Source organism: Agelaius phoeniceus, chromosome 12 (genome assembly GCF_051311805.1).
Source record: "Agelaius phoeniceus isolate bAgePho1 chromosome 12, bAgePho1.hap1, whole genome shotgun sequence".
NCBI classification, from domain to species: domain Eukaryota; kingdom Metazoa; phylum Chordata; class Aves; order Passeriformes; family Icteridae; genus Agelaius; species Agelaius phoeniceus.
Window position 1 is genome coordinate 13731766 of NC_135276.1, and position 27453 is coordinate 13759218.

The 27453-nt window shown below is 44.8% G+C and overlaps 2 protein-coding genes across 7 annotated transcripts in view; both read right to left on the minus strand.

The window, feature by feature from the left end:
- Positions 1-5981, minus strand: part of PHAF1 (phagophore assembly factor 1) — a 36596-nt gene extending 30615 nt beyond the window's left edge. For 3 of the 5 annotated variants that reach the window (XR_013183976.1, XR_013183975.1, XM_054640788.2), the window contains exons 1-2: positions 5419-5886; positions 708-790 (exon numbers count right to left, since the gene is read on the minus strand). Coding sequence is in view for 3 of the 5 variants with exons in the window: in XM_054640788.2 (XP_054496763.1) it covers positions 708-790; positions 5419-5482 (147 nt within the window). In the remaining 2 variants the exon portion in view is untranslated. The other 2 variants (XM_077184866.1, XM_077184867.1) reach the window with 2 other exon arrangements.
- Positions 5982-14585: 8604 nt separating this feature from the next.
- Positions 14586-27453, minus strand: part of CBFB (core-binding factor subunit beta) — a 37383-nt gene continuing 24515 nt past the window's right edge. For both annotated transcript variants that reach the window (XM_054640699.2, XM_054640700.2), the window contains exon 6: positions 14586-16887. In XM_054640699.2, coding sequence (XP_054496674.1) covers positions 16819-16887 — 69 coding nt within the window. In that variant the 3' untranslated portion in view covers positions 14586-16818. The remainder of the gene's footprint in view (positions 16888-27453) is intronic.

Genomic DNA, 27453 nt, shown 5'->3' on the forward strand with positions numbered 1-27453 from the left:
GCCTTTTTCCTGATGCAAATTTGCAACATATGAATATCATCATCTTATTAACATGCATTGCACATAAAACATCTGGAGAGTCCCTTGAGACATCTGAGAGTCCTTTGTCCTATCTCCCCTTACACTTCCATCAGAATAACACATTTTACTTCATCTAGCAGAAGGGTTTTACTTCTTGATGGAAGTCAAACATATCAGGAACTTACTGCTGAGTTATGAAAAATTATTAAAACATTTATAGCTGGCTTAAATCACTGCACCCACTTTCTGCAGACAAATTTGCAGATGCAGAGAAAAGGTGCAGAAGGTTTTTCATGGGGCTCATCACCACTGGACCAAACACAAAAGCAGAAAATAATGAGTGATTCAGTTCTTTAAATTGCAGCACCACTTCACAATGATAAAGTAAATAGACTAGAATTAAATTGTCCAGCTAATTACATAACATTTCACTTTTTAAAGGGAAAACAATGCCACTCCTCCACTGCATGTACAAAACTGACAGTCATTAAATCACTGTACTGCTGTGCTGAGGATTATTACATCTGACAAGAAACTTATAAGAGCTGCATCTCTCACGTGGTGGTGATCATTTGGTGTAGCTCGATTTCAAGCAGCCCCACAACTCTCCCCAAAACGTACAAGAGCACAAAGGATGTCTTCATTCAGCATGAGGAGCCTTTCCTGGGCAGCCCATGCCTGCTCACCTGCTCGCTGTAGAGAACCTGGACGTTTTTGATAATGCGACAGTGTTTCTGAAGAATTGCTACAGCCTGAGCCAACGGCATTCCTGGAAATAAAAACAGGTTTTCTTCAGTGCACAAACCAGTTCACAAAGGTTTTTGACAGCAAGGTTACACATGAGGTAACCAAGCCACCATCAGCAAATACTGAGTTACAACAGAAAGGTATGTGGTCAACAAAGCTGATCTGACTCATCGTATCAGCACAGACCTGGTGTTTGGAAACAGAAAAGTCTTTGTTTGTCCAGCAGTTGTTAGGCATATATGAAAAAAAGTCTCTCTAGACACAAAATGAAACAGCAAAGTTCAAGCAGAGAGTGCAAGGAGCTTGCCACAGCCTGTGCACAAAGTTTTCTGCTTTTGGGGGTCATCAGTCCAATAAGTGATAACATAGCCCATCAAACTGATAAAAGAGCCCATCAAACGCCCCTGGAGCTGGCTAGGGCACTCCTACACACATTCAATAGCTCCTGAAACACCTCCTGTTGCACACTTTATCAGCCCTGGTGGAGCACTGGGCACTCACACCAGACACAGACAAACACTAACACAGAGCAATGATTCCCCTCCAACCCAAGAGGCCACATTAGCTGCTGATATGGCTCTACTTGTGTCAAGGAAGAAACTTTATCTTCTCACTTTACAGACAGGATATACATACTAAAAATTTGGTTCAATTGAGGCAGTACACTTATAGTCACTCAGCCCCTCACACAATTTCAAGGGCTTTTTTTTTCTTTCCTTAGTGTACATCTTATCTTTACAATTATATATTTTTGAAAGCAGAATGGAACAGCTGATTCTGCAGAAAAAAATAACACCACATCATCTCATCATTTATCACACTAAAAACCTTTGTTGCCTTTCCAAATGAAATGTGATCACATTCCTGGGTTCAAAGCAGGCATTTATAAAGTGAGGTTATGAGCTCATAATTGTGAAGTTTAATTTTCCTACTAACTGCTGCAAGTCAATTTAGATTTGTTATCTGACATTTTATTTCCATTCCTTGCCCTGTCCTTTTCTATTTCTAGTTCTTAAATGTTAAGAAAGTTGGCCTGATTAGGCATCATTTACCTCTGAACCTACATTTATTACATTCAAAACTTTTAATTACTTGCTACACCAACCAAACTCAGACAATATGTCATGTCCTTTTAAACATTATCTACAGTATCAAAGTGAGAAAACTCTCTTTTCATGTATATCTATTTATAACATACACACCTAGCTCACCATGGGTACTGCTTTAAAGTAATAATGGCATAACACTGAAAAAACCCCAAAAATATAATTTTCATTGTCACACCCATATATTGCAGCTTTGCTGAAATGATGAAATCAAGTTTTGGTAAAACAGATGTACAGATTAGAACTACAGTGATTCAATTTGCAAATACCACATACAAACCTGTCTGCAAAGCTGGTTTTCACCTTAGCCCATAATCTTGGGGTCAATTTGGTTTACAGCTAGAAATTATACATCAGTAGATGATATTAAATTAAAAAGAGTTATTATTTTAATAACAATAATGAAATTAAAATGCAGAGCCACACAATAAAGCAGCACTGTTTCCTATTATCTAGGAAATAGCAGTTGCCTTGCAGTCTAGGCAGCAGAGTTTGAAGATGACAGTTATTATGTATTGGATAATATTTTAAAATGGAATAGAAACATGAATAGCAGCAAGAAGCTAAGATCAAAGATGCTGCTGTAGAAGTTCCACATTTCTCAACCTAGCAAAAAGTATGAATACAGAAACAAAGTAAGGTTGACTGAAGAGTACAAAACCCACGTTCTAAGTCAGTATTGATAAGAGCTGCAGACCATGGGCTCAGTTAAAACATAAACCAGTGGCACAGGCTGACAGGACCCAGGGGCCAATGGTGCCAGCAGCCTGTGGGGATTCAGTCAGAAAGCAGCCAGCTCAAGAAGTGCAGAAACACCAAGTTCACCTAAACTGATGCAATCCTGGGCTGCTAAGTGTGCAAACAGATGGCTCATGTGACTCTCTTACTCACAGCCTTCTCAAGCCACAAGCAAATGGACATGGACTGCCTTGGTCCAGTTTTCAGCCACTGAGAATCAGATTTGGCCATGCAGCTGCTTAGCAGAGCTACAGCGAGCAACCCAAATTCTCCAGGAACAGTTTACAGGACCCAAAATGTGTTGAACAGCCAATATCCTCCCTTTGCCTCCATTTGCTTCTAGAAAGTCAAAGGAGGAATAAAAAAATGGGTTATTTTTCTCCAGTCTTCTCACACACAACATCCCCTTTTTCCTCAACATTCGTCAGCCTTTGCAGTCAAAGAGGAAAACAAAGAATTCTTTTTCCCTTGCTCACCAGTCAGGGGGAATGGGGAAGCAAACATGGTTTCCAGCACATCAGACAGTGAACCAAACTGAGCCATGGCAGTAATGCCCACAAAGACCAGTGCTAGGGCTCCTCTGTCACAGACCTTCCCTCTTCTAAATGCTGGAGTGATACAAGCAGTTCTCTCACATACACTGGTCAGGAACATAACATGGCTTGAAGCATCAGCCTATGCTAAGACTGTGTGGCTTGAAGGGATGGGGATAGAGAAGTGAATAAAGATTAGGAGAAAGATAAAAGAAAATCTAAGATAAATCATAAGGCATTAAATAAATATATGTGATACTTGGTAGGAAAAGAAAGTATAAAGCCCAAGAGAAATGCAAGTATGCCTTAGAAATTATACATCTCAAACACTAACAATATAGCTATAGGCACTACAGAGTAAGTATTTAATTGTTCTCCTTTAAAACAGCAGGAATGCAGCCCAAGAGGTACAGTGGCACAGGTATCTAAACTCAGTCTCAGTTAATTTTTTCATGCTCTAGTCACATAGTGAGTCAACACTGGAGCCAGAAACAGCATCCAAAAAGTCATGTACAAAATTTTCCTGGCATTTCCCCTCAGTCATCTCCATTGTGGGCACAGTACTGGAAGCCAGAGTCAGCAGCAGTTCAGGAATACTGCCATTAGTTCTGCTAAGAGCAGAGCTAAACAAATAACGAGTGGAACAGGGCTGGCAGTGAGAGCCCCACTGACAGCAGCACTGCCTCAGCTCTGTCAGCAGGGACAATCCTCACACACCACTGCTGCTGCAGGACACTGTCAAGTATCCTCAGACCCAGGCAGCCTCCTGCTCTGCACCAGCAGGTCATGCTAATTATATATTAGACACATCACGTGGTGGCTATGTTTACTCCAAGAAATACAGCTGAGTTTCCTCCTCTCACATCTATGCATGTGTGTGTTTGTGCACACACACAGAGACACTGGAAATGTTAACCATGAGACTGCACTGACAGGCTTTCCTTGGGAAAAGGAAGAACATTTTCCCTTTCTTGTTTTGATATGGAGAATGAAGGGGAGCTGGTACTCTGTATTTATGCAGACAGTCAGGGTAGGCAGCTGGAGGTTGCTTTTCATTAGGTAACACAGGCACTAAAGGATGGCAGAAGGTGACACAAGCTGAGAGCACAGGACATTTAGGGTACAAGGAGTTCACCCAGATTTCCAAGGGTGGGACCTGGGGTGCTATAATTAGCCTCCAGAAGCCACTGAGCCCTGTCTGTACCATCAAGTTGTACTTGACTGAAGGCACAGCAGTACAAACAGCCCTTTGTGTTTGATGAGTTTCACATAAACAACCCCAAGGCACAGCACCACTCCTTAGGACCAGCCTAGTTCAGGGCAACTGTGTAACAGTGTCCTTAGGAACAGTGTCTGTGCCCTGGCTGCCACAGGTCACAAGAGCAGCAGCCCGAGTGAAACTCGGGTTGAGGCAGGCACAGAGGGTGACACACAGGGCTCGTTTACACCCACCAAACCCCCACCGCCAACAGCTTCACACAGAGCTGCAGCAATGATGCAAAACGGAAATGAAAGAGGCCAACACTGGTATGTCACACAACCACTCGGCAAAGGTGACATCTACAGCACTTTCTGAGAGTTTTAAGGACTACCAATATCTGCTTGAAAACACAGGTCACCCAAGGAATCCACATCATCCCGTTTCAACTGCTCATGTAAGTGTCCTGCCTGAGCACCAGCCAAATTTGCATCAGCTGAGGGAAAGTTCTTTCTCATCACAGTAACTACAGCAATAACTGGTAGGGAAGGGCTACTCAGCAAGATGAAAAAATACAAGTGATTGGGGGGAAAAATACTTGTTATCCAACCCCGAGAAAATATCTCCAAAGTTTACTTTCTTCACTATTTCGCAACCCAACAGCGACACAAAGAAATTGTGAAACTCGACTCATGTTTATGAAGGGTTTGTACAGAAAAGCACAGCAGTTAGAGCAAGTATCACCTGACACATATTCAGGTGACAATCAGCACATTCATGCTTCCTCTTTTCGGAGTTATTTAAAAGAATGACTAGTCTTACCGGCAAGACAAAAGAAAGCAAACGAGCAGATGAAAGCACACAATCAGATAAACAAAGCACGAGCTGGCACGCAAAAGCTAAAGGTGAAACTATGAACTACAAGGAAATCCTTAAAGCTCGTACTCTGGTATTTTTAACGACAGCGAAAGACGAGCTTTGCCTCTCGCTCCCTTTTTTCTCCCCAGCTCTCCGAGAGCGCTGGGAGAGCCCCTACGGACCCCCAGAGCGCAGGCCGGGGGTAGAGCACACTTACCTAAGGTGAACTCCCATTGCTCGTTCCCCAGAGAGCGCTCGGGCACCACCTCCAGATCGAGCATTGGCTCCGGTAGCGCGGAGGCCGCGGGCTGGCACGGCGGTCACCGGGGCGCGGCGCCGGACCCCTGCGGAGGGACGCGGGAGGGAAGCGCCGGGGAAGCGGGCAGCCCGAGCCCGGCCCCACCACCGCCCCCTGAGGGGACCGACCGGCCGCCCCCAGCCCCGGGGCAGCGCCGGGCACCGCGCCGGGCTCCGGGGGAGGCGCGGGCGCCGCCGCTGCCGCCGCCGGCCGCCCCTCCCCGCCCCGCGGCCCCGCCACCCGCGCCCCCCGCCCCGCCCGGTGCCGGAGCGCGGGCGTTGCGGGCGTTGCGGCCCCGGCGGGGAGGGGGAGCGGGCACGGCGCCGCCGCTGGGCCCGGCCCGACCTGAGGGGCCGGGGGGGCTCCGACCCCCCCCGCGCCGCGGGGCCGCGACTCACCTCACTTGCGGCTGCTGAAAAAGTGCTTTGCAGCTGTCGTCAGGCGCGCCCGCGCGGGGGCGGGCTGAGGGCGGGGCCGGGGTGAGCCCCGCCCCCCGGCTGTGGGCGAGAGGGGAAGGCGTCGGCTTGGAGAGCCGGAGATTCGGGTTCGAGTCCCGGCCCGGCCCTGTCGCCCCCGGCCCTACAGCAGCCTCAGTCTCACACCCAGGTAACTTCGGGATCCAAACCAGAATAACCCACCCAAAACACTGCCCACGGCCATCCCGCTCCTCCAGTTGAAAGGGCAGAGTGCAGGAAAAAAGAGTTAGGGAGTAATTAGTCATTGGCACGAGCAAAGTTCAGAATGAGCTCGGGAGTGACTCAGTAAGGAAGAGAGGAGTAACGAGGTCAGTGGCTTTGCTGTGTTGTCTGAGCAAACAAATAGTGCCACCCAAGAGTGCTGACCCCAGGAAAGGCCACATTTCCCTTGGGATGGGGCTCAGCACAGGAACCTGCTTTGGCTACACCCAAAGCCCCCAGGTGCCAGAAACATCCCCAGAACGAGGAGGAAACTGAACCCTCCCAGTCTGCCAGGATGTGCCACCACCTGGGACAACCCACAGCAGACCAGCCCTCCTTTCTATGGTGGAAACTTGATCCAAGATAAAAGGCACCAGGTCAAGCATTGCCCAAATAAGCAGAGAACTAAAAGAGAAAACCAAGGCTATGGGCCCGTGCCATGCTCACACAAAGTGACAGCTCTTCTGGAGTAGGGCAGCACCAGTGATGGAAATTCAAGAGGGTGCAGAGGGTGTGGAAGCAGCTGTAACTCCTGCTGCTGGCAGGCTGAGGCTCCAGGGGGGAGCAGAGTGGGGGGAGATGCATTTTTTCCATATTTATTTGAAGGTAGTAGCAATCCTAGCCTGATCCCACAGCCCATCCCTGTGCCCACCATGTCCCAGCAAGGTCTGCAGCAGGGCAGCCCCATCATATGGACTGTCCCACAGCAAGACAGAAAACATCAGGAAAGCAGGATACCCTTCAGGCACCCCAACACAGAAATTTGAGGGCTGAATATTGAAAAAAAAATAGTCAAACATAATTTCAGCCAGGTTTGTGCTGTGGCTCCTTCCACAGACAGAACAAGCCATGGCTGGCAGGGGGGATCAAAGCATTGAAAAGAAATCCCAGACATGTTTGGGAGCAGGACCCCGGCCAGGCTCTGCTCTGAACACCACATTTCTCAGCATCCCTCTTCAGGTCACAGAGCTGTCAAAGCAGGTGAGATTTTAATGTATATGGAGTGGAGCAAGCCCCAGGGAAATTAGTTTTCCCTTGAAGTCAGCTGCATGTTGCTCTATTTATTATTCATGCCTTGCTTGCTTTTTTTTTTTTTTTTTTTAATCCAAGCATGGTGACATCTTAATATGCTGAAAAGCAGAGATGTGCTGCCAATGTTTCCCCTTCACTCCAGCCCTCTGACACATCTTTATTGGCTCAAAACCAGAAATTAGCCTTTCCTCTCCTGGGACCAGAGCTAATCATTATGAGCCGCTTGCCTCTCTCCAGCTCACTGTAGAGGTATGAAATATATATATATATTTGTATCTAGACAGTATTTGTGTGTTTTATATGTAAGTTCATATTGTGACAGCCATAAGGAATGTACTTGAGAGAATAAATATGCAGCTAGAAGCTTTGCATGCCCCATTCATTTAACAGAATACAAAGCACAGCAGCTACTTTTGAGCAGGCCCATGGCAAGTGCAGCCCTCAGGCTGAGGTGCTGGTGGAAACAGGTGGCTGCAGAGCAGTTGGGCTTTGCAGAAACCCTTCTCCACCTCATTCCTGTGTTTGGTGATGCCCTTTGAATGCCCAGTGCTGCAAACTGGGGGATGAAACACTCTGGGCTTTGACTCACAAAGATTCAGCCTCCTTTGTAGGAGAGTATCACGAGTATCACAAGCCCAATTCACCAAGGAGAATAAAGGCCAAACACAATGCGGAAAAAAATTATTTCTGAGTGTGCCTCTCCCCTGCCACCTCTTTTCACACATCAACCCAAACCCCAGGCTAGGTGGAGAAGGGCTGGGCACTGCCAGGTCTGCCACTTTTGAGGCAGATTGGGCAAAGTACCATCGTTTTGGCAACTGACTGAATGAATGGCAGTGGGTGCACCCATCAGAGATGCTTCTACCAAAGCCTTGGGGTGAGATCAGCAGCTTTGGGGAATGAATCCCTAAATCGGTAAAAATCGGATTTTTACTGATTTTTTCTAAAATCTTTCAGAATTTTGTACTTGAGTTTTTTCTAAATTCTACACTTGTGGGGGAGATGTTTGCTGAGGAGAGCTGGGCTTTTCAACCCAGCCGATTAAAAAAAAAAAGCAGAGAAAATTGCAGAAGCCACCAGGAGGGACAAGCACTGCTCGCAGGCGGAGGCGAGCTGCCCTCTCCCGATGGATCCCAGAGCAGCACACAATTCCTGCAGGGAAACCTGCCCCGTGGCGGCTCGGAAAAACGGGCTGGAAGCAGATCCCAGCCTTGGCAGCGCTGATTCAGCTGGAGGAAAGATATTTGCTGTAAAGGTCTGAAGTTGCTCTGATTTTTTGGAGGTGCGTTTCCTGCTGCCACGCTCTGGGCTGGCACTCGGGAATGGATCCAGACAGGGTTGGCAGCTCCACGAGGGAGCCTTGCCCTCTCCGAGGGGGGATTTTCCCACCTCCTCAGGGGCATTTATCCCACAGCCAGGGGTTTCGGGCCCCGCCGAGCCGGGCAGTGCCAGGCTGGGGTTCCCGGGCGGGCAGGGGCTGCTGCAGCACCGAACCCGAACCTTCCCAAGGAGCCCCCTGGCTCCGTTCTTCCCTGGCTCAGCGCTTTTCCCGTCCTCGCCTGGGCTGAGCACGCCTGCCCTGCCCTGCCCTGCCCTGCCCGGTTGGTTTTCAGTCCCCTTGGCACCCTCCGGAGGCTGCCACGGGCGGATGCGCAGGATCAGCGCTCAAAACCAGAAATGTTGGTGCTGCGAGGAGCTGCCGTGCAGGGCTGAGGGGCACAAGGTGCCTTTTCCACCGGGCCCACCCAGCCTCCAGCCTGTCCTGAGCCCTGTCCGGAGCCTCCCCGGGCTGCTCCAGGCCAGCATCCTCCTCCCTGCTGCGTGCTGGACTGTGCAGCACATCCACAATAAAGATTTTGGAGGTGATTCTGTGCTTGGCCAGGGGTAGGAAGGTGATGTGTGCCTGGCACGGGCTGTGGGGAGCATGGCAAGGCTGCAGCTTGTCCTCAGCCAGCACCACGGTGATCTCCAGCATCACTTCTCACATCCCAGATTTGGGCTTCTGGCAGCTGCAGCTCTCCTGAATTTCTGCACCGTGCTTGCTGTCTGGAGATGGGCAGGAACGGGAGGTGCCAGCGCTCACCCGAGGGTGCTGAGGAGATAAAACACCTTAAACACCGACCAGGCAGAGGCACAGGCCCTGCCCCACCACACAGGGCATTTCACAGGGCTGGGGCGAGGGCAGGGGCTGACATGGATGGGCATGGAGCATTCCTGAGAGGGAAAGGGAGCAGCAGCACAGGCTGGGGAGGGGCTGTTCGCCCCCAGGCAGCGGCTCCCCTGCATCCCCCCAGGGCAGCACTTTGTGTGCATTTCACAGAACTCCAGATCTATTTCAAAAGCTCCGATTCGTGCAGGGCTAGATCTAAACTGGCTTCGGCTTCATTAGAAACAGATGCGCTGGTTTCTCTCTCCGCCAGGCGCGGGCAGGGAGCGGAGCCGGGGGGCGACGGGACCGGGGCACCGGGGATGGGCACCGGGCATGGGCACCGGGGATGGGCACCGGGGACGGGCACCGGGGACGGGCACCGAGGTGAGCACCGGGGATGGGCACCGGGGATGGGCACCGGGGATGGGCACCGGGGATGGGCACCGCTCCTGCCCGGGTGGCTCAGCACGGAGCCAGCGGCCTCAGCAGCTGCTGCCAGGGACGGTCAGTCCTTCCAGGAGCCTCTGGCCGCTGCATCCTGCCTTCAGCTGCTGCCCAGCCAGGCACTTGGGGTTTTAATCATGCCTGGTGGGGAAATTTACCCTGGGGAAAAGCACAGGGATTCTGTAAAAAAAAAAAGTAATTTAAAGCACATTTTTATGGAGAAAAAAAAAAAAAAGGTAAAAAATGGATTTGGGGATTCTACAGAATTGCTAAACCCCTTATTGCAAGGGTTTATGGATCTAGGAGTGCTGCACATGTGGCAGGGCTTTCACCTGAGCTCAGTTTCACCTCCAGGTATATTTCCAAAAGGGATGTTTGATTGTCTCAGCTGATGATGAGGAAGGGCCATGGGGCATGGTGTGAGAAGGAGGGAGAGGGGTAGCCCCTGCACCAGCCTGCTCCAGCCCTGGTGCTTGGGGTTTCATCATTTAAAAGGAGATGAGTCAGAGCTGCAGGGGCCCTCTCAGTGCCCCTGAAGATCTGTGTCCATTTTGTCCCTGACTTCTGGTGAACGAGCAGCGAGGGTGTGACTGGGGTCTTACTCACAGGCTGTGGTGGACAGGACCAGCAGCAGAGATGCTCTCTGAGCCTCCTCCCAGGGCAGTGCCCCGTGGTCCTGCTGGCACATCCTGCCCCTGAGGCAGAGGTCTGGACGTGGAGAGGCTTTGCAGGAGCTGGTGCTGAGGCACCTTGCTGGGGTTGGTGGTTTCAGAAAGTCACGCAGCCGCCGGGACCACCGGCCCCAGGTCCCGGCAGTCACACGCCAGATGTGCTCTGCAGAGCAGAACTGAAAGCAGAACCAAAAAGAGGAACTGTCCTCTCATCTGTGTGGGAGCACCCGCCAAGGGGCTCTGGGCTGGGGCTGTCGCTGCCAAGGAAGTGTTTGGGGGCTCCTCAGCAGCAGCTCTGACCTGAGCAGGGACAGGCTGTGCTTGCAGCTCTGACCTGAGCAGGAGGCAGTCACTGGGCAGCTCAGGGACAGGCTGTGCTTGCAGCTCTGACCTGAGCAGGAGGCAGTCACTGGGCAGCTCAGGGACAGGCTGTGCTTGCAGCTCTGACCTGAGCAGGAGGCAGTCACTGGGCAGCTCAGGGACAGGCTGTGCTTGCAGCTCTGACCTGAGCAGGAGGCAGTCACTGGGCAGCTCAGGGACAGGCTGTGCTTGCAGCTCTGCCTGGCCCTGCCTTCCCTCCTTGCCCTGGCCCCCAGACCTCAAACACAGCCAGAGCAAATGACCTGGAATCCTCTCTTGTCCGTCACAGGGGGTGGACTAAATGCTCTCTAAGATTTCTTGCACTGTGTGATTCTGTGACCTGGATCACATGCAGGTCTGAGCATCCCCAGCTATCCTCATCCTCCTGGGCCACAGCAGCTGTGGGCACAGGCTCCTGGCTCCATGGACAGGCTACCCAAGTGTCTGCAGGCTGGTGGCCACCCTCTGGTTTGCTGGGGCAACTGGGGAAGGTCAGTGAGGAGCTGGAAGGTGCTGGAAGGGGGCTGCAGTATATCCCCTCCAGAGCAGGTGTCTCACTGATTCTTCCAGAATCCTGCAAGGGCAGTAGAACCACCCCAGTCATCTGCTTCAGTAACAGTCACAGGGGAAGTGATCAGGGACAAGTGCATCCCACAGACAAAGAGCTTTGGTTCCTTACACTGCTGTTTCTCTATGCCTAGACTTTGCTGGGTTTTTGTGAGGTATGAATAACAAAAGGTGAAAGGGTTGGACATGCAGGTGGGAAAGGCTCAGAGGGACAGGCTCTACCAGCAAGCCCATGGGTAACAGCTGGAAAAACCAGGAGCTTTCAGGTGTAAATTTTGCTCCATCCCTAGAAGGTCTTTCTCTTTTCAAGTTAAACCTATGACCTGCTCCAGGGAAGAAAGAAGATTGCACAGGGGGAAAGGTGGCAAAGCCACAAGTTCCCATGAAAAGCAGAGAATCACAGCCTGTGGAACACAAGAAAGTGGAGCCCCAGGAAAACCCATTCTGGAGTGCTCCAAGACCCCATCATCGAGTCGGGGTAGAAAGCAGTTACATCTCAGAAGAGCTGTGGGAAGCAACAAAGACTTGGCAGAAGTCTCCCCAGCTGTGGTAAACTGTGGGCCAGGCCCAGTGAGAGGCACAAAACTGAGCAAGAAGTGTTCTGGTTTCCCACTCCTTTCCCCAGCCATCCACTGTGCCAGGTGACAGCACCAGAGAGGCAGCACTCAGCTCTTGTGTGCTACTTTCCCCCCCTCTCACTCCTGAGCTTTAAGAAATGAGCCCAAGGCAATTCTGAAAATTCACTTATCTCAACCTGTAATTGAGAAACCTATTTAATAGTTACTTAAACCCTGAGCAGCTCTGAGCTGCAGCAGTTGATGAATATGCATGGCCTGGGATTTACATTTGGTGGCAGTGTGAAGACAGGATGTCAGGCAAATGAGCTATGAGAAATGTTGCCCATGCAAATGTTCACTCTGCTCTAAGTTCTCACTGCAATTCCCATCCTTGAAGCCATTTCTGTCATTCTCTTATTTGCATTGGAAATGTAGTAACAAAATAATGCAACTTCACAGAAACTGGTCCTAGTTCTGTGCAGACAGGATGCATTCTTTAATACATCTATGACAGAGTGGAGTCCTGAACTAACAGCAAACAAAAAACATATATAGAAGTCCTGCCAAGGTCATCCCAGGCCGTGCAGTTGTGGAGCTCTCTCAAACCACAACTTCATCCAACTTCCCAGCCCTTACCTGAACAAGGCTGGTTATTAGACAAACCAGCACAGATCTGCAGGAACAGAAAAGCTGCTGTTTTCACTCACAGTTCATTTTCTCAGTTTTCTGCTTTCAGAAAGGGGAGCATGAGCCCAGGACAGCTGCTGTTTCCCACCAGAGAAACTAGGAAACCTGCTTATCCACATTTTGAGGACTTCAGCAAAGGGACAAAACATTGGGAACCCCACCTGCAATGCTGCCTCCAGCCCTGGGGTCCTTAACAAAAGGACATGGAGCTGCTGGAGCAAGCCCAGAGGAGACCACAAAGAAGCTCTGAGGGCTGGAGCACCTCTCCTGTGTAGACAGGAGTTCAGCCTGGAGGAGGCTCCAGGGAGACCTCAGAGCGCTCCCAGTAAGCAAAGAGGCTGGAGAGAGACTTTTGACAAGGGTCTGTGTTGGACTGCCAGGACAAGGGGAAATGCCTTCAAACTGATAGAGGAGAGGTTTAAATTAAGTATCAGGAAGAAATTCTTCCCTGTGAGGGTGGGGAGGCCCTGGCACAGGTTGCCCAGAGCAGCTGTGGATGCCCCATCCCTGGAACTGTTCAAGGCCAAATTGGATGGAGCTCTGAGCAACGTGGTCTAGTGGGAGGTTGGAACTAGATGAGCTTCCTTTTAACCCAAACTATTTCAGAATTCTGAGAAATAGTTAATACTCTGTTCTCTTGGGTTCAGAAGAGGTCATATAGGAGCAGGAGGTTAAAAAACCCAGCTGGAAGTGACCATACCTCACCTGCTGTGGTTGGGCTCCAGCTCCTGACATCCTTCTCAGTTCCAGTAAGTTCCAGCATTTCCAGCGGTCTCTCACTCCCACATCAAGGACAGCCATCCTTAAGCCATGCTAGTTAAGGCACTGGATTGTAATGCTTTTAAAATTCTTTTCTGCTGTATGTGCCTTATGCAGGGAGATTTTCAGATTCCCTTTGCTAATCACACACTTGAGAGGCAAATTCCATCTAGGAAGAGCCAGAGGACAAAGTGCCTCTGTCCTTTGCATTCAGCCAAGAAAAGGCTGTACAAGTACTGGACTCAGCCACTTGTGCCTTGTGATGTGTGATGTGCCTTGGGCAGAAAAGTGAACCCTTCCACGAGCTTGCAGGTAAATGGACAAATTACCCAATGGCTTTGTGAACAGCTGTTTGCAGAAGCCTTTAAAACACTGCCTGGACAGCAGAGCTGGCAGACACCATCTGCCCTCTGCAAGAGAAGCAGAGCAACTTGGCTTGTTGCTTGTCTCTTTCAAAAACTACCTCCCTTTCACACTGAAGAACATCTCCAGGAAAGCCACAGGTCACAGCAGTGCTGCTTTTCTTTGGCGCTCTCTGGTCTGTTCACAGCCAGGTGGGAAAAGTCTAAAATAAGGTTACTTGTTATCCTTTTGCACATAAATATTCCTAAAGCATTGTCAGGAAACAAGCAATCCTCTGCCTGATTTCAGAACTAAGGCACTGTCAGTCAGTCAGTGTTAGCTATTTGAAGTTACACCACCTAAAATTTTAGCAGCTTCAGAAGGTTTTCAGGTGTAGCATACAACATTCATATTTTCCCCACAGAACTTTACCACATTTCCTGCACTTACACATGTAATCCCCCTGGTTCCCCCCGGCCCAAAGCAGCAAAATTAACAAGGTTTGGTGGCTGCTCTCACACTGTGCCCACAAACAGCACTCTGTAAGCTCACACAGCCCCTTGCTTGGGGCCCCTGGAGCAGATTCATGTTTTCAGAATAAGAAGGGCATATCAGTTTTAAGAAATAAGAGTTTTAGGGCAGCAAAATCCACATTTCCCCCAGTGCAGACCCTTCTATTAAAGGCTGCTCCCAGACAGCAGCTGAATCCAGCAGAGGGGTCAGTTAGATAAGTGACCACTGGATGTCACCACTGCTTTAGCCACAGACACCAAGGCAGCCTTGCACCTAAACAAAATATGTCAGCGGGGACTACCAGGGAGTCAAATAAACTTACAGCACCTTGTTTTCACTACACAGAAGTTTATTATGAAAGTTAAACATACAACACAAAAAGTAGCAAAAGCAATCCTGTAGCTTAAGGCAACTCTTACAGGAGATGAGTTCAAGAAAGATGATGCAACTTCAGTTTAAATAGAAATTATGAAAAATATCAAATTGCATCAATAACTTAAAATGCACTTTAAAAAGTCTGCACTAACCAGCAGAGGGTAAGGGCTGTGATCTTAATGCCAGCATTAAGATATGGAAAGCAGCAGAATGCTAAATGATGATAGGGAAAGTTCAGTATTTACACAGAGATAGCAACGTTAATATCTGATAGCGTCATTTCCTGTGTACTTATGGTTTAAAACCACTGTCTGAAACGTTAGGAAAACCTTTTAAAATAAATCTTCAGACTATTCCATCAAAAATACACAGATGGCAGAGAAGATCCAAGGCCAGGGATGCGTGCGGATGCATGCGTGTGTCCCTTAAATAACTCTTTGCAGAAACACTTTAGAAAAATTATTTCTTTGGGGGAAGAAGAGCAAGAAGAATATGTGGCCACAGAGTGAAAAAGATTATCTTTCAGGTGAATCACATTTAAATTGAAGTATCAAAATATTTCTATTTGATGACATTCTCACAGCTTACAGTTAATGACATTTTTAAGTGAATGTTAAATATTCATATTATTAACATACAAAGATTCTCCTTCACATTGACATCTGCTTACATTTTTGCAAGACCTCTTTTGCATCAATTGTTTTGCCATTAATGAGGAATGTATAATTGTCTTAATTATAGAATTTAATTAATATTTAACTCTTCTAACCATATAGAGTTTGTACCTTTAAAATAATACTTAAAATACTGGATTCAGATCCCTTATTTTAAAAAGGTATTTAAGTGACATTTTAATCAATCAGGCTGTACAGGAAGCACCACATTTTTAACAAAGCCAAATGACATCACATTTCTAATCAACTTTCTTCAAATATTGGATGCAATGAAATCTTTGGAGCAAGTCCATTCACCATCACCCCAAATGAAACAAGATTAATTCATACATTAATTCATCCCAAATCTTACCCTGTTAGAAAATGCAATATATACTGCAACAGTCTTAATTTGCATAAGATTTAATAGAAGGGGCCTATGTGCAGTATGAGACTCCTGCACACAAGCTCATCTCAGCTTTTCACCATTCAGCACAACTTTACAAAAAGCCTAAGATATAAAATATACTTAAAGCAGTTATCTTAAACATGATTTAATATATATCACCTTGGCAGCAGATCACTTTTGTTCCCAGTTTAAATGCTGTTGAATCTGATTGTGGAGTTGCAGTATCCCTTTGAAGAACTAGTTAAAAAAATCCCTGAATAAAACAGAAGCCAGCCTGCGACTTCCTCTGAGTTTCAGTAAAGCACTATATACAGGGTATAACAGCCACCCAAACTCACTTGGAACAGAATAAAATCTGACACAGATAACGGGGCAGAATGCATTAATGCATGAGAATATACATTTTAAGATTTTTATAATTTTAAAAATGGAACCAATGATTTGTTAGCAGTTAAACGAATACTGCAACTGTAATGTTTACAAACCCACAAAGTTTGAAAACTGATTCCAACAGCTCTGATTCACTGGGTTTAGCTTGGAAATAATGCAAAATAATGTCAGCAGTTTTAATAAGGTCTTGCAAATTTAGAAAAAAGAAAACTGAAAGAAAGATAAGAATGCATTATCTAAAATAAAGCAGGAACACAATAAGGACAATCAAAGTTCCAAAAGCCCATATTAAAAAATTAAGCTTGGAATGCATTGGCTTCCAGCAGTTTACAAAAAAAAAAAAACCAAACAAAAAAACCAAACAAAAAAACCAAAAGTTGTTCTTAATCTGTAATATCTTGACCTATTTTTAAGTGACAATTTTTATTACAGTTGAGAAAAATGGTTTTATAGCTGCATAAGTTTCCATTTCACTAAAATAGTGCCAACAAAAATAAGTTTGCATAGAAAAACAAAATTTCGAATTGCCACTGGCTACATGCTTAAAATGGGAAATGCAGGTATTGTAACATAAACATAGTGCAAACCATGGCAGTTCTGGTGACTCTGACTGCCGCAGGTCAGGAAACAGACCATAATATACCCAGTTCTCACAGTTTCTGGTCTTTTATTCAATCCTTTCCCAAGTAGAAGCAATGCACGTGTGCAGAGCCGGGGGACGCTGCTGCCGCTGGTTAACGCAGTTTGAGATCATCACCACTGCCCAGGTTGGAGCCAGGACTAGGGTCTTGCTGTCTTCTTGCCTGCATGAACCAACACACACTGAGCATCAGCAACCAGGAAATGATCAGCTCTCTTATTCAGTATATTAACACAAATAAGACATAACCAATACAAATTAAACGTACAACACAAAAAGTACGCAAAAGCAATCCTGTAGCTTAAGGCAACTCTTACAGGAGAGGAGTTCAAGAAAGATGATGCAACTTTAAATAGAAATTATGAAAAATATCAAATTGCATCAATAACTTAAAATGCACTTTAAAAAGTCTGCACTAACCAGCAGAGGGTAAGGGCTGTGATCTTAATGCCAGCATTAAGATATGGAAAGCAGCGGAATGCTAAATGACGATAGGGAAAGTTCAGTATTTACACAGAGATAGCAATGTTAATTGTAAAGAAATTTTACAATTCCAGCAGTGAGCAAAACAATACTTTTTAACACCAAAATCATTCTTCCTCCCCAGTTCAGTTTGCCCCCCAGGCCCAGGAGGGCAGCAGGTCTGGCAGCCCCTGTCCCTGGGGCGCTCAGAGCCTGCTGTGCCTCCCCAGCAGGGACTGTGTGCTCGTGCTCACACACGTGCACACTCACACTGCCAGGCCTCAAACACTGCTGCAGCAATCAGCAAGAGACTCCCACAATAGTTAGGTAACAATTTTGTGTCTTTTCTTCCAAAAATAATTTTCTTTCCTGTGACATTCCCTTCTGTTAACCTTTTCTGTCAGTTTTAGGGAGAAAGGCTACAACATGAGATAGAATACATCACATCATTTCCAGATAATTTTATGAGGGAAACATTTACTTTAGCTTCCGCTAGAATCAAGAGACTTATAGTAACAGATGAGCACAATTTAATCCATAGATGGACACACATTTTAACACCTCATAAAAGCTGGGGTTTTACTGCTGTCTTCTTCGGTGCACCTGCAAAGTTAACAAACTGAGAAAACTGACATATGATTGCACCCCTGTATTAAAACAAAAGTAATGCAAGTTCTCCTTTAAATAAATTATTCTGTTAAACAGTTTGAGTTAATGACATTGTAAAGAGGTAATTAAGTCACATAAAAGACATGGCTATCTACTTTCTCTACCTGTAGAGCACACACAGATCCTGCACATAAATAGTTAAAAACATTGATTTCCTTAAAATTTTAAAGCCATACTTCAACTCTGAGAACATCTAATTCATGCTAGCTGGTTTTTAAGACATTTTAGTAGCAGCACTTTTATTTAAGATTTACAGAGTGAATAGCTGGCACCATGGCCTGTAACTGCCACATGTCCCAAACAGTCCCAGGCCATGTTCTCAGCTGGTGGAAGGTGTCACTACTCAGGCTTTATTCCATCAGCTGCAATAACCTGCCATATTCAGGGCTTTAAAAAATGCAAACCAGTGACAACTTCCCTGTTCTGAAAGACTTTTCCTATGTTCCTGAAAGGCTGGGGAACAGCCTTAACACAGGCACTGTGCCACTGCAATACCCTTCAAGCAGTTACCGTGTTGGCACCATCACACAGAGCTGTGACTAACAGGGCACAGGTGCTGCTTTGGGTGCTCCCTGGGCTCTCCTGAGCCTCAGTTACTGAGAGAGGAAGCCTCCTCACAGCACAGCAGGTGCCCCAGCTCACCAGGTGCTGCTGCTGCACTCCCATTCCAAAGAGTGAGCAAGCACAGCCTGCTCACCCCAGACCCTCTGGCATGCACTGCTGACACCACTTTTCCCAACTCAGACCTTTCTTTGTTCACTTCTTCCTCCCTTATCTACCATTCTTCTTGTCTGCCTAATTGTATGCTCCCAGTGCACTAGGTTAGCTGCACCCAAACAGAGAACTGCTGCTTCCTTCTCCTATTTAAAAGCCAGTTTTAAGTTACATTTTCCTTTCATGTGCAATGGTCCCTTTCTGATGCACATGGAGCTCATTCAATAAATCCCTTTAGTAATCAGCAAGTTTCCAGAGCAGACAATCCCCTCCTGCACTGTCCTTAGTGGTCACACTGCCACTATTGCTTTGGAAACACCTCCACTAACTTAAATATCACAATTGCTACCTACTACATTTATGTATTCCGTGTTGGCTGTACCTAAGTTAATTAAGAGTGAGCCAATCTTTTTGCTCTGTTCTATCTGCACTAGTTGTACTCTGAAGAACAATCTGCTTCTCCTGCTTGCAGAAGAAATCTGAAGGTGAGAACCAACACCAGTGCTGGTGCACAAACCCACAGATTTCTCAGTAATCTTTCTGAGGAATCACATTAAAGCAAACTGCTCTAATCACCACACAGCTCTGATGACTGTAAGTGTTTAAGGGCGTATTCCTTGAGGCCCTTGAAACAACTCCTGCACACTGTCCGCTTTGTAGAGATACAAAGTATTACAAGATGGCATTTAATTAAGCTTTTTACATTATTTCCAAAAGCCAAATAATTCAGCTTTAACTATCAAAATCACTGAAGGAAACCCCACACTTCCTTTTTCCTTCAACAGAAAAGTCAACTGTGCTGTAAATATTTTCTTCATATGAAATGGTTGTTCATCAAGTCTGAATAGATACTTCCAGGCTAATTTAAGAGTTGTACCAAGATTAACAAAACAGCAACAGTTCTACTTTGCATATTCTTCTATTGAACAGACTGTAACAAGATTTTTTCTGGTTTTACTGCTGCCTCTTTCTTCTAAAATGAAACAAAGACATGCTCTGTCTTTAACAATTACCAAAATCTTACTTCTACCAATTTTGCACTCGATAAACATTTTTATACTTAACTAGAAAAGACCAGCAAGTTAATTGCTGCTATAATACTGCTCTAAAAACAACACTGTTTCTTCTTCAGAAAATAAATCATATGCACAGCAATTTTATTGTCAAATTTCAGTGAAGGCTCCAAGATATGAGCATATGGTTGCATTTATGCTTTGCTTCAAGTGGTCCTTTCTTTCAAAGCATATGAAGGAATTTGCATGATTCGTGACCTCATTGCTACTTGTAGAGTTTGCAGAAGCCACTAGTGAACAACTGCCAGATTTGCCCTTTCAAGTGATATGCAAAAGGCATGACAAATGACCCTCAAATATACCAAAACCAGTCATTACAATATCTTACAACAGTGTATGTGGATAAAGGTGCAATTTTGCAATTCAGTAAGTGGGGATTTACACAAGCAACTGCAACATGTTGGAATGACAGCTCTGACTCAGGCACCCTCCTTTCCTTGTGCTACTACTGAGCAAAAAGACAAATGTGTGAAGCAGGTTTGTTCTAGCAGTCACAGCCATTATGCCAGGGCACAACGTGCTCAGTACACAGCAACTACAACCGGGCTTCACATGCTGAAAGAAAAATATAAAAATTAAAAGATGCTTGGTAAAGCCTAGAGAAATCACTTTGTATAAAGACAGGAAGCACACTGTGGAGCAAGAAGCACTGGGTGCTATTTTTGCTCATTGACAATTGGTAAAATAAAACTTCCATAAGAAATGCCACGAGGTCCTTAACACTCCCTTGTAGGAGGAGTGTGACTATCACACGAGTACCCTACACAAGTGGGGTAGTATCTGCTACTTCTCAGTCTGTTACAGGAAACTAAAACTTCCCTTTTATAGATGTAAACCAGCAATTTCCACACTTCCCACCACTGGGGGGGTCCTATACTGCCCAGCATAGCTAATCAATCCTCTAAATTGAAATTTTTGCTGTAATTTTTGAAATGCATACCTTCTGCTGCCACACAAAAGCAGCAGTATTACTCTCAGTGAATAATGGGCTAAGCTTCTAAGGATTGAGGAGACTTGCTTCAATTAAGAAAGATGCATCTATCTTTGCCATTGGGAAATGGAATACACTGCTATGAGTCATGCTTAATGAGCCATGAGAAAACAGCAGTTATTCGTCTTTTCTCTGTGTATTTCATTTTTTCCGTCAAACGTTGATTTTAAGTTTGAAGGAGCACTACTTCACATGTTCTTCATCTGTTATTTAGTGAAAGGATAACAAATATTTGCTTGTGAGAAACTGGTAATTAATACACAGATCCCACCAGAGTTGCAATTATCCTAAAAATGAATGTATTTTAACCAACATTGCCAGTTTTCCTCCTAATATCCAGGAACAGAAGAGTTAACCTGATGGACACATCAGGAGTTTCAACACTGAAAAATACTTAGCATTCAGCTTTCAGAACATGAAGCCATGCAAATCTTCTGCTGCACAGAAGGAATTGTAGCTGGCACAAGCCATTGAAAACCTCTAACCCTGGAGAGGGTGTGATGACCAACTGAAAGAATTGCAGGAACGTATTTGGCAAAAAACCATTTCAAAGCCTCCTCTCAAATGCTACTCTAGACTGATTCATGCTGAACTCATAATGCTGGTACCATGGGGGTAATGACTGACAAAAAAGAGAAGAGTTAGTACAAAAGCATTTTGAGAGTAAACAAACATAAAAAGTGTGTCCTATAGTACTTCTTACACCTCTGCTCTCTTTAACCTCTCGTGTCTGAGCTTTTCCCAAGCCTAAATACAGGCTAAGGGGAATGGACTGAAAGTCCTCCTAGCAAGAGTAAGATGCAGTAAAATCTGCATCATATTATTTTTCTTCTCAATAAACTAGATAGCTTGGAATCATTAAATCAGTAAGTTTTATCATTTACTTTTCTGAACAAGAACCACATTGGAGGCTTTACATCTGTTACTGGGGCACAAAGGAAAAACAGATGGGCAATAAGGAAGGTGGCACATCAGCAGTTCCTCCAGCAGCCAAGACAGAACACATCCTCCTCCTCCTCCAGCCACTCAATCCTGCCCCATGGTGCAGCCTATCTCACTTCTAAATGTACCTACAAAACTCCTTAAACTGACTTTAAGAAAGCACCTCTAACCAGCCCCTTCCTGTGCATGTTCTGAGGCCTCAAACATACCTAGGGAAACCAACTCCTCTTACCACATGAGCTCATCAGGAAAAGATAATGCAGTCCCACTGTGTGGGTTACATGATAGCTCTGAGAAAGCAGAACTGAGAAAGTTGGAAGCAAATTTAGTAAGGATGGACAGGGAAGATGCCCCCCCCTTTCTATGAATCACTTACAAAAAGCAGCCGAGAAAATTGGGACCTCTGAATGCCACACAGTGAAATGACAAATACAACCATACCCACTGCATATACAACTTGGGACACTGGTGAAGAGGAGGGAAGGAAGAGGGAGCTAATTTGAAGAAGAGCTGTCACAAAAAGAATAGCCAAAATAAAGTCTCTCCATGGACAACTCTACTGCAATTCTTTAATTGGATTCTGGCAGCTCTGTCCTGTTGAAACAGACAGAGCAAATGCATTATGTGCCTTGGCATCTGCCATCTATAATTTACTAAATAAGTGAAAAATCAGGCTATGCTATGAAAAACTAAACAGTGAACATTTGGATTCTCTTAGGACTGCCAACCTCCTGAAAAGGGATAAAAAAAAAAACCAACCAACCAAACCTGAGAATACTTTGCAGATACTTTTCTAAAAGGTATACAACCACAGGATAAAACCCACCCAAATAAAAAAAAAAGCCCTGAAATAAAGAGAGCAATGCTCAGAAAAATGACCAGTTACACCCAAGCACACCTTCACATTAGTCCTGGTATCTGAGCAGACCCACACAATGAACTGAAAACTTTGAGCTGCTGGTTAATAAGAGCCTCTCCCATAGAAATGTGAACATGGCTCACAATGCTGGCCCTGCCTCCAGTAACCTTTACTGGACAGAGGGCAGGAGAAACTCAGCCTTCAGAACTGGAGTCAGCAAAGCTGGGGCCCTACAGCACAGTGAGAATGTCAACTTCTGTATCACAGAACTCCTTTGGTCACAGCTTGATGAAGCAGCCCATGCGCTTCCTACTCTCTGGGGGCCTTGCACAGACTCTCAATCTGCATTTCTCAGAACTTTAGCCACAGCAGCACCACTACACACTGCATCCATGAGCCACTGGCAGCCAGAGGGGATATGATTTACCACATTCCTAGCAGGCACAGCTATCAGCTTTAGACTTCATGGCTGGGATCCAGTCTCTGCAGTTGCTTTGCTGGCTGCCCATAACATTCATTTTGCTATCAGCTCTCCTTTTCATTGAACCTGGGAAGAAGTAGCCTTGATCTTTCTTAATTATAATGTCAAGCACCACTTAAATTATGCAAATAATGGAAAACAGGCTCTCAAACTTGGCAAGAGATCTGGATGGTAGACTGAAGTAACTGTAGAACTATTAATGCCACGAATTCTGTACCAAATGCTCTTTTTTATTCCTACTTCCATTCTGATTGTCTTTCAAGCTCACTGAAAGTCAAAATAAAACATTTTCCTGACAAAGGCCATTGATAAGAGTTATTTAGCACTTACCTCCATCAAGATTTCATTTCAAACTACTATCTACTTCCTAGGAACAGACTGAAAACACGCATGAACTGTGTTACCTGCAGAGCCTGCTCTCCCTACAGAGCATGACCAGGCCAAGCAGCACAGCTGCTTCCTGACCCCCATGCACCCCCTCACCTGAAATCTTTGCAATGGTTGCATCTTTGTTTAAAAGCTGTAATGAAGGTAATGATTCCGGTGCCTCAAACTGGACCAAGGTCACTGCAAGCCAAGGAAGGAAAAAGCACAGCAGGAATAGGAGCTCTGAAGAGTTTTGAGTAGGGACTGGAATTTTTACTTTCATATTAAAACTTCTTTTCCAAGGGAAAAAAGCTTAAAGTGCTCTCTTTTAGAAAGAAAGCTGGTCTAAAGGTTATAAATTTATAATTAATATTGATTGCCTCCAGACAGTATTCCTCTGTTGCTCAGCCCCTTTCTAACCTTCATTGACTGAAAGAAGACGCTTATATTACAGAATTCCCTGATTTGCAAGATTGATCTCCTCTGTCCCACAGTCAGCATTGATTCTGTGCAGCACAAATTGTTTTTCTGATCTATGCATTCTATAGCACTTTTGCACAAGCACCAGATATTTAAGTTCTTGTGAAGCAAACCAGTCATAACATAACTTGCCTTCTTGTACTGGACTGGCACTGCAGAACCTCTTCAGGCAACACACTCCCACCCAAACACCTCTTTCCAAGTTATGTTGTACCCATCCTCTATCTAAACAAATTATTTATGCTTGTGTACAAGCACATACCAGGTCTACACTACCCATTGCATATGAAAAAACAATGGTTTGGGTTCTTTCATATCCAAAAACCTGGTTTAAAGGTTATACTATTTTTCTATCATCATCAGTTTGGAGAGTACATACAATAGACACTAATTAAATTAATTCCAGATTAATAAGGAAAAAACCCCTTTAAAATCTGATGAGAAAATTTTCTGTAAAAAACCCCGAGCCAAAATTAAAAACAAAAAAGTCCCCACATACTAATTGTAATACTATACACTTTCTTCTGAAGCCAGTTGTATTTGAGAAAAATATAATTAGTTAGAGCATTTATTTACACCAGGAGTTTCATCTTAGAAAAAATTAAGAAAAGGAGAATAATTTCAGTGTCTAGAACCTTGGGAAGAACATGAAAGTCAGTCTTACTACTTTATTTTCTTTCAACTGTAAACTGTTTACATGTCTGTAACAAAATCCTGTTTGTTTTTTAAGAGTTCCCAACTTCAGCAAAATTAAATGAAATGCATCTTGCCCATTTCAACTGGTAATTCCCAACAAACAAGAAAAAATATGTGAAAACCTAGGGCAGGACACAGTATTTAAAAATTTAGGTAAATTTTTACTTCAGCACTTTTTAAAGGGTGGGGTTGGTAGGGGTTTTTGGTGCTTTGTGTTGAGAGGGATTGCTTCTGGAAGAAAAACAAGTTCCAAAAGAGAGTTTTTTTCAGCAAAATGAAGGTTTTTCAAATGGGAATTTCATGCAGTTTCCCAAAATGGCTCTGCTTAGCCATTAATGTAATTTATATTTAGCACAAGACCGCAAACAGACAGATTGCTAGACTAGACTGTTTCAGGGAGAGCAAACCACTCCGTCTCTTTACTCACACTGTTGCTAAAATAAAGAGCATGGCAGCAACATAGGAAAGGAACACAAAGTACAAAAATATGACATTTCAAAAATACTGGTTGAAGAAATTACATTGGAAGACTGAGAACAGATCCAACCCATCCCCAAGAAAAGCCATGGGGGACATCCTCAGCCAAGCTCTGGAGAGCACAGCTGGACAAACTGTGTACTCACACAGATCACCGCAAGTCTGAAATTACAGTTTGTGCAAAACAAACCTTCACAGAATACCCCCACCTGCACACAGCCACACACCAGAGGGCCTCTTCTCTTCACCCACCCCTCGAAAATCCATCGTTTTGTGCCATCTGCTCCGGCAAAGAGCTCTCAGGGGGCACCTGCTTGCAGCTTTTCCCCACTGAACATGGGCCATTGCTTCCCATAAATTCTATTTTCACCAACTAGAGGCTGTTTAAATCTCCCCAAGACATTCTGGACAGTGTAAGGCATTTTTGCATCATGCCAGTATGCTAGAAGACTGAAAAACAAGCAAAAGCTCTTCCTGGAAATTCACGTCTAGACAGCAACTTCACAGTAATTTCTGCAGAACACTTCTTGTCCTGACACTAACTCTGGTCATTCATACTGAAACCACAGCAGAGACACTCAGACTGACTCTCAACCACGACACAAGGAGATAAAGACATGAAAATTAAACATCTGCCTCACCAACATCCCTTCAGTCTCCTCGCTCTTCTAGTTTGGCAAAGGGGAGCGTACAATACTTCAAGTTCATACACTTCATTTTTTAAACAAGCTTTAAATGGGGATAAGGTCTTTCTTAATGTGTATTATTAAACATTCTCTGTCTCAGCATTCCAACATTTTTGTAGAAGTAAAAGTCATTGGGACACGTTATTAATTTTGAAGGCACTAAGAACACTCACTGACTTCAAAAGCATCTTTGAAACAAAAGAATCCTGGAGAGTGGGGCTGGATTTGCAGTATTTGATGTAACTGAGCTACAAAAGTTGATATAAAAACTCAAAAGCATCTTGTATTCAAAACAAACTGTGTTAAAAATGTAACAGAAGGCAGTTCAACTTAGAGGTGCTTAAAAACTTCAATGAAAATTCCTAAATCCACTCCCACCCTATTTACATTAGAGTGCGGTAATTGCACGAAAACATGATCACCTTTGAAAATTCAAGCACAACCAACCTCAGATGCCCTCAGATGCAAAGAATATGGTCATTAAAATAAAGATCTGGTGTGCTAAACTAGAATGGAAGGGATTCTATATGATGAAAAGATGGCAAACAAACCTCACAACACCCTGAAGGGTTTTTAGCCTTTTTTTTTTTTAGGGGGAAGATTTTTTTAAATTGGTTAGGAGTTTTTTTAGGATACTTAAAAATGAAAATTAGCAAAGTGATAATTTCTAGATTGCTACTGCACTTGCAATTTTTTCCCCTTGCAAAGGGTCACTCTTCTAAAATCCAACTGCCACACACAAGACACTTGAACATTGTTTTCAATGAGTTATCACTGACCACTCCTCTGTGGGGAGTTTTAAGTCTACAGACTTTATGTTAAGTCTACAGAAAGACTCAGAATAGGGAATCTTTTCTACCCAGAAAGCTGTATAAATAAATAATTTAATCTGATCATTTTCATATGCTGCCAGGCTTTGGATGGATAAATATTTCCAAAGAGCTGGCGCCTCTGTTTTGGGTAGGAGTGGGTGGAATATTGCAGGATTCCCCTTCCCTCCCCCACTGAAGCAGAATCTGGTCTCTATTAAAGGCATTTCAACTGTAATTCTACTGTCAGAAATATCCTGATTTTCTACAGTGTTGCAATTCTTAAAACCATCATTAACACTGATGAGATCCTGTTCCACATCTGCTGATTCTGAGTTTTACTGTCCATGTCAAGCATGGCAGAAGAGAAAAATCTAAAACTTTCTTAGGGATGAAAGCTGTATAGAAATCATATTAAAATGATCACAAGGAAAGTATCGTCATTTGTGTGTAGCATAATATAAAAAATCCACTCAGCACACTCAGAACTGGCCTTTCCCATATAAAAGCCTTCAAGTACCATCTCTGTAGTGAAACCAAAGATACTGCTGGCCCCACTGAAATTACAGGAACAGAACATAAGGCAGTCTGGATTAAGGTTTCTGCAGCTGTCAGCAATGCAATCATCAGAAGGGTGCCACTGACAAACTGCATTTCCAAGCTGACTGAGCACGTCAGCATCAGAAAATTCAATACAGGCCACAAATACAACAAACACAGGAATGCACTTTTATGCATCACTTTCTATTGAGAATTGGGTACAAGGATCATGAACACCAAGTGCTTACTGATTAAAGTTCATTTCATTCTGCCCAAATGCTGCCTTAGATTGAAAAGAAGAGTAACAATGAATGATTTGGAAATCTGATTCCTCTTTAGGAATGCATTGTAAGTCTATTTCTGCTCTCTCCCATCTCAGTCCAAAAGATTCTGATTTTTATGCAGTCCTAAGATCAAGAGTAAAAAAGCTTGTCTGTAAACATTCCAGATATAAGTTCAGGACATCTTACTCCAAACACAGGAA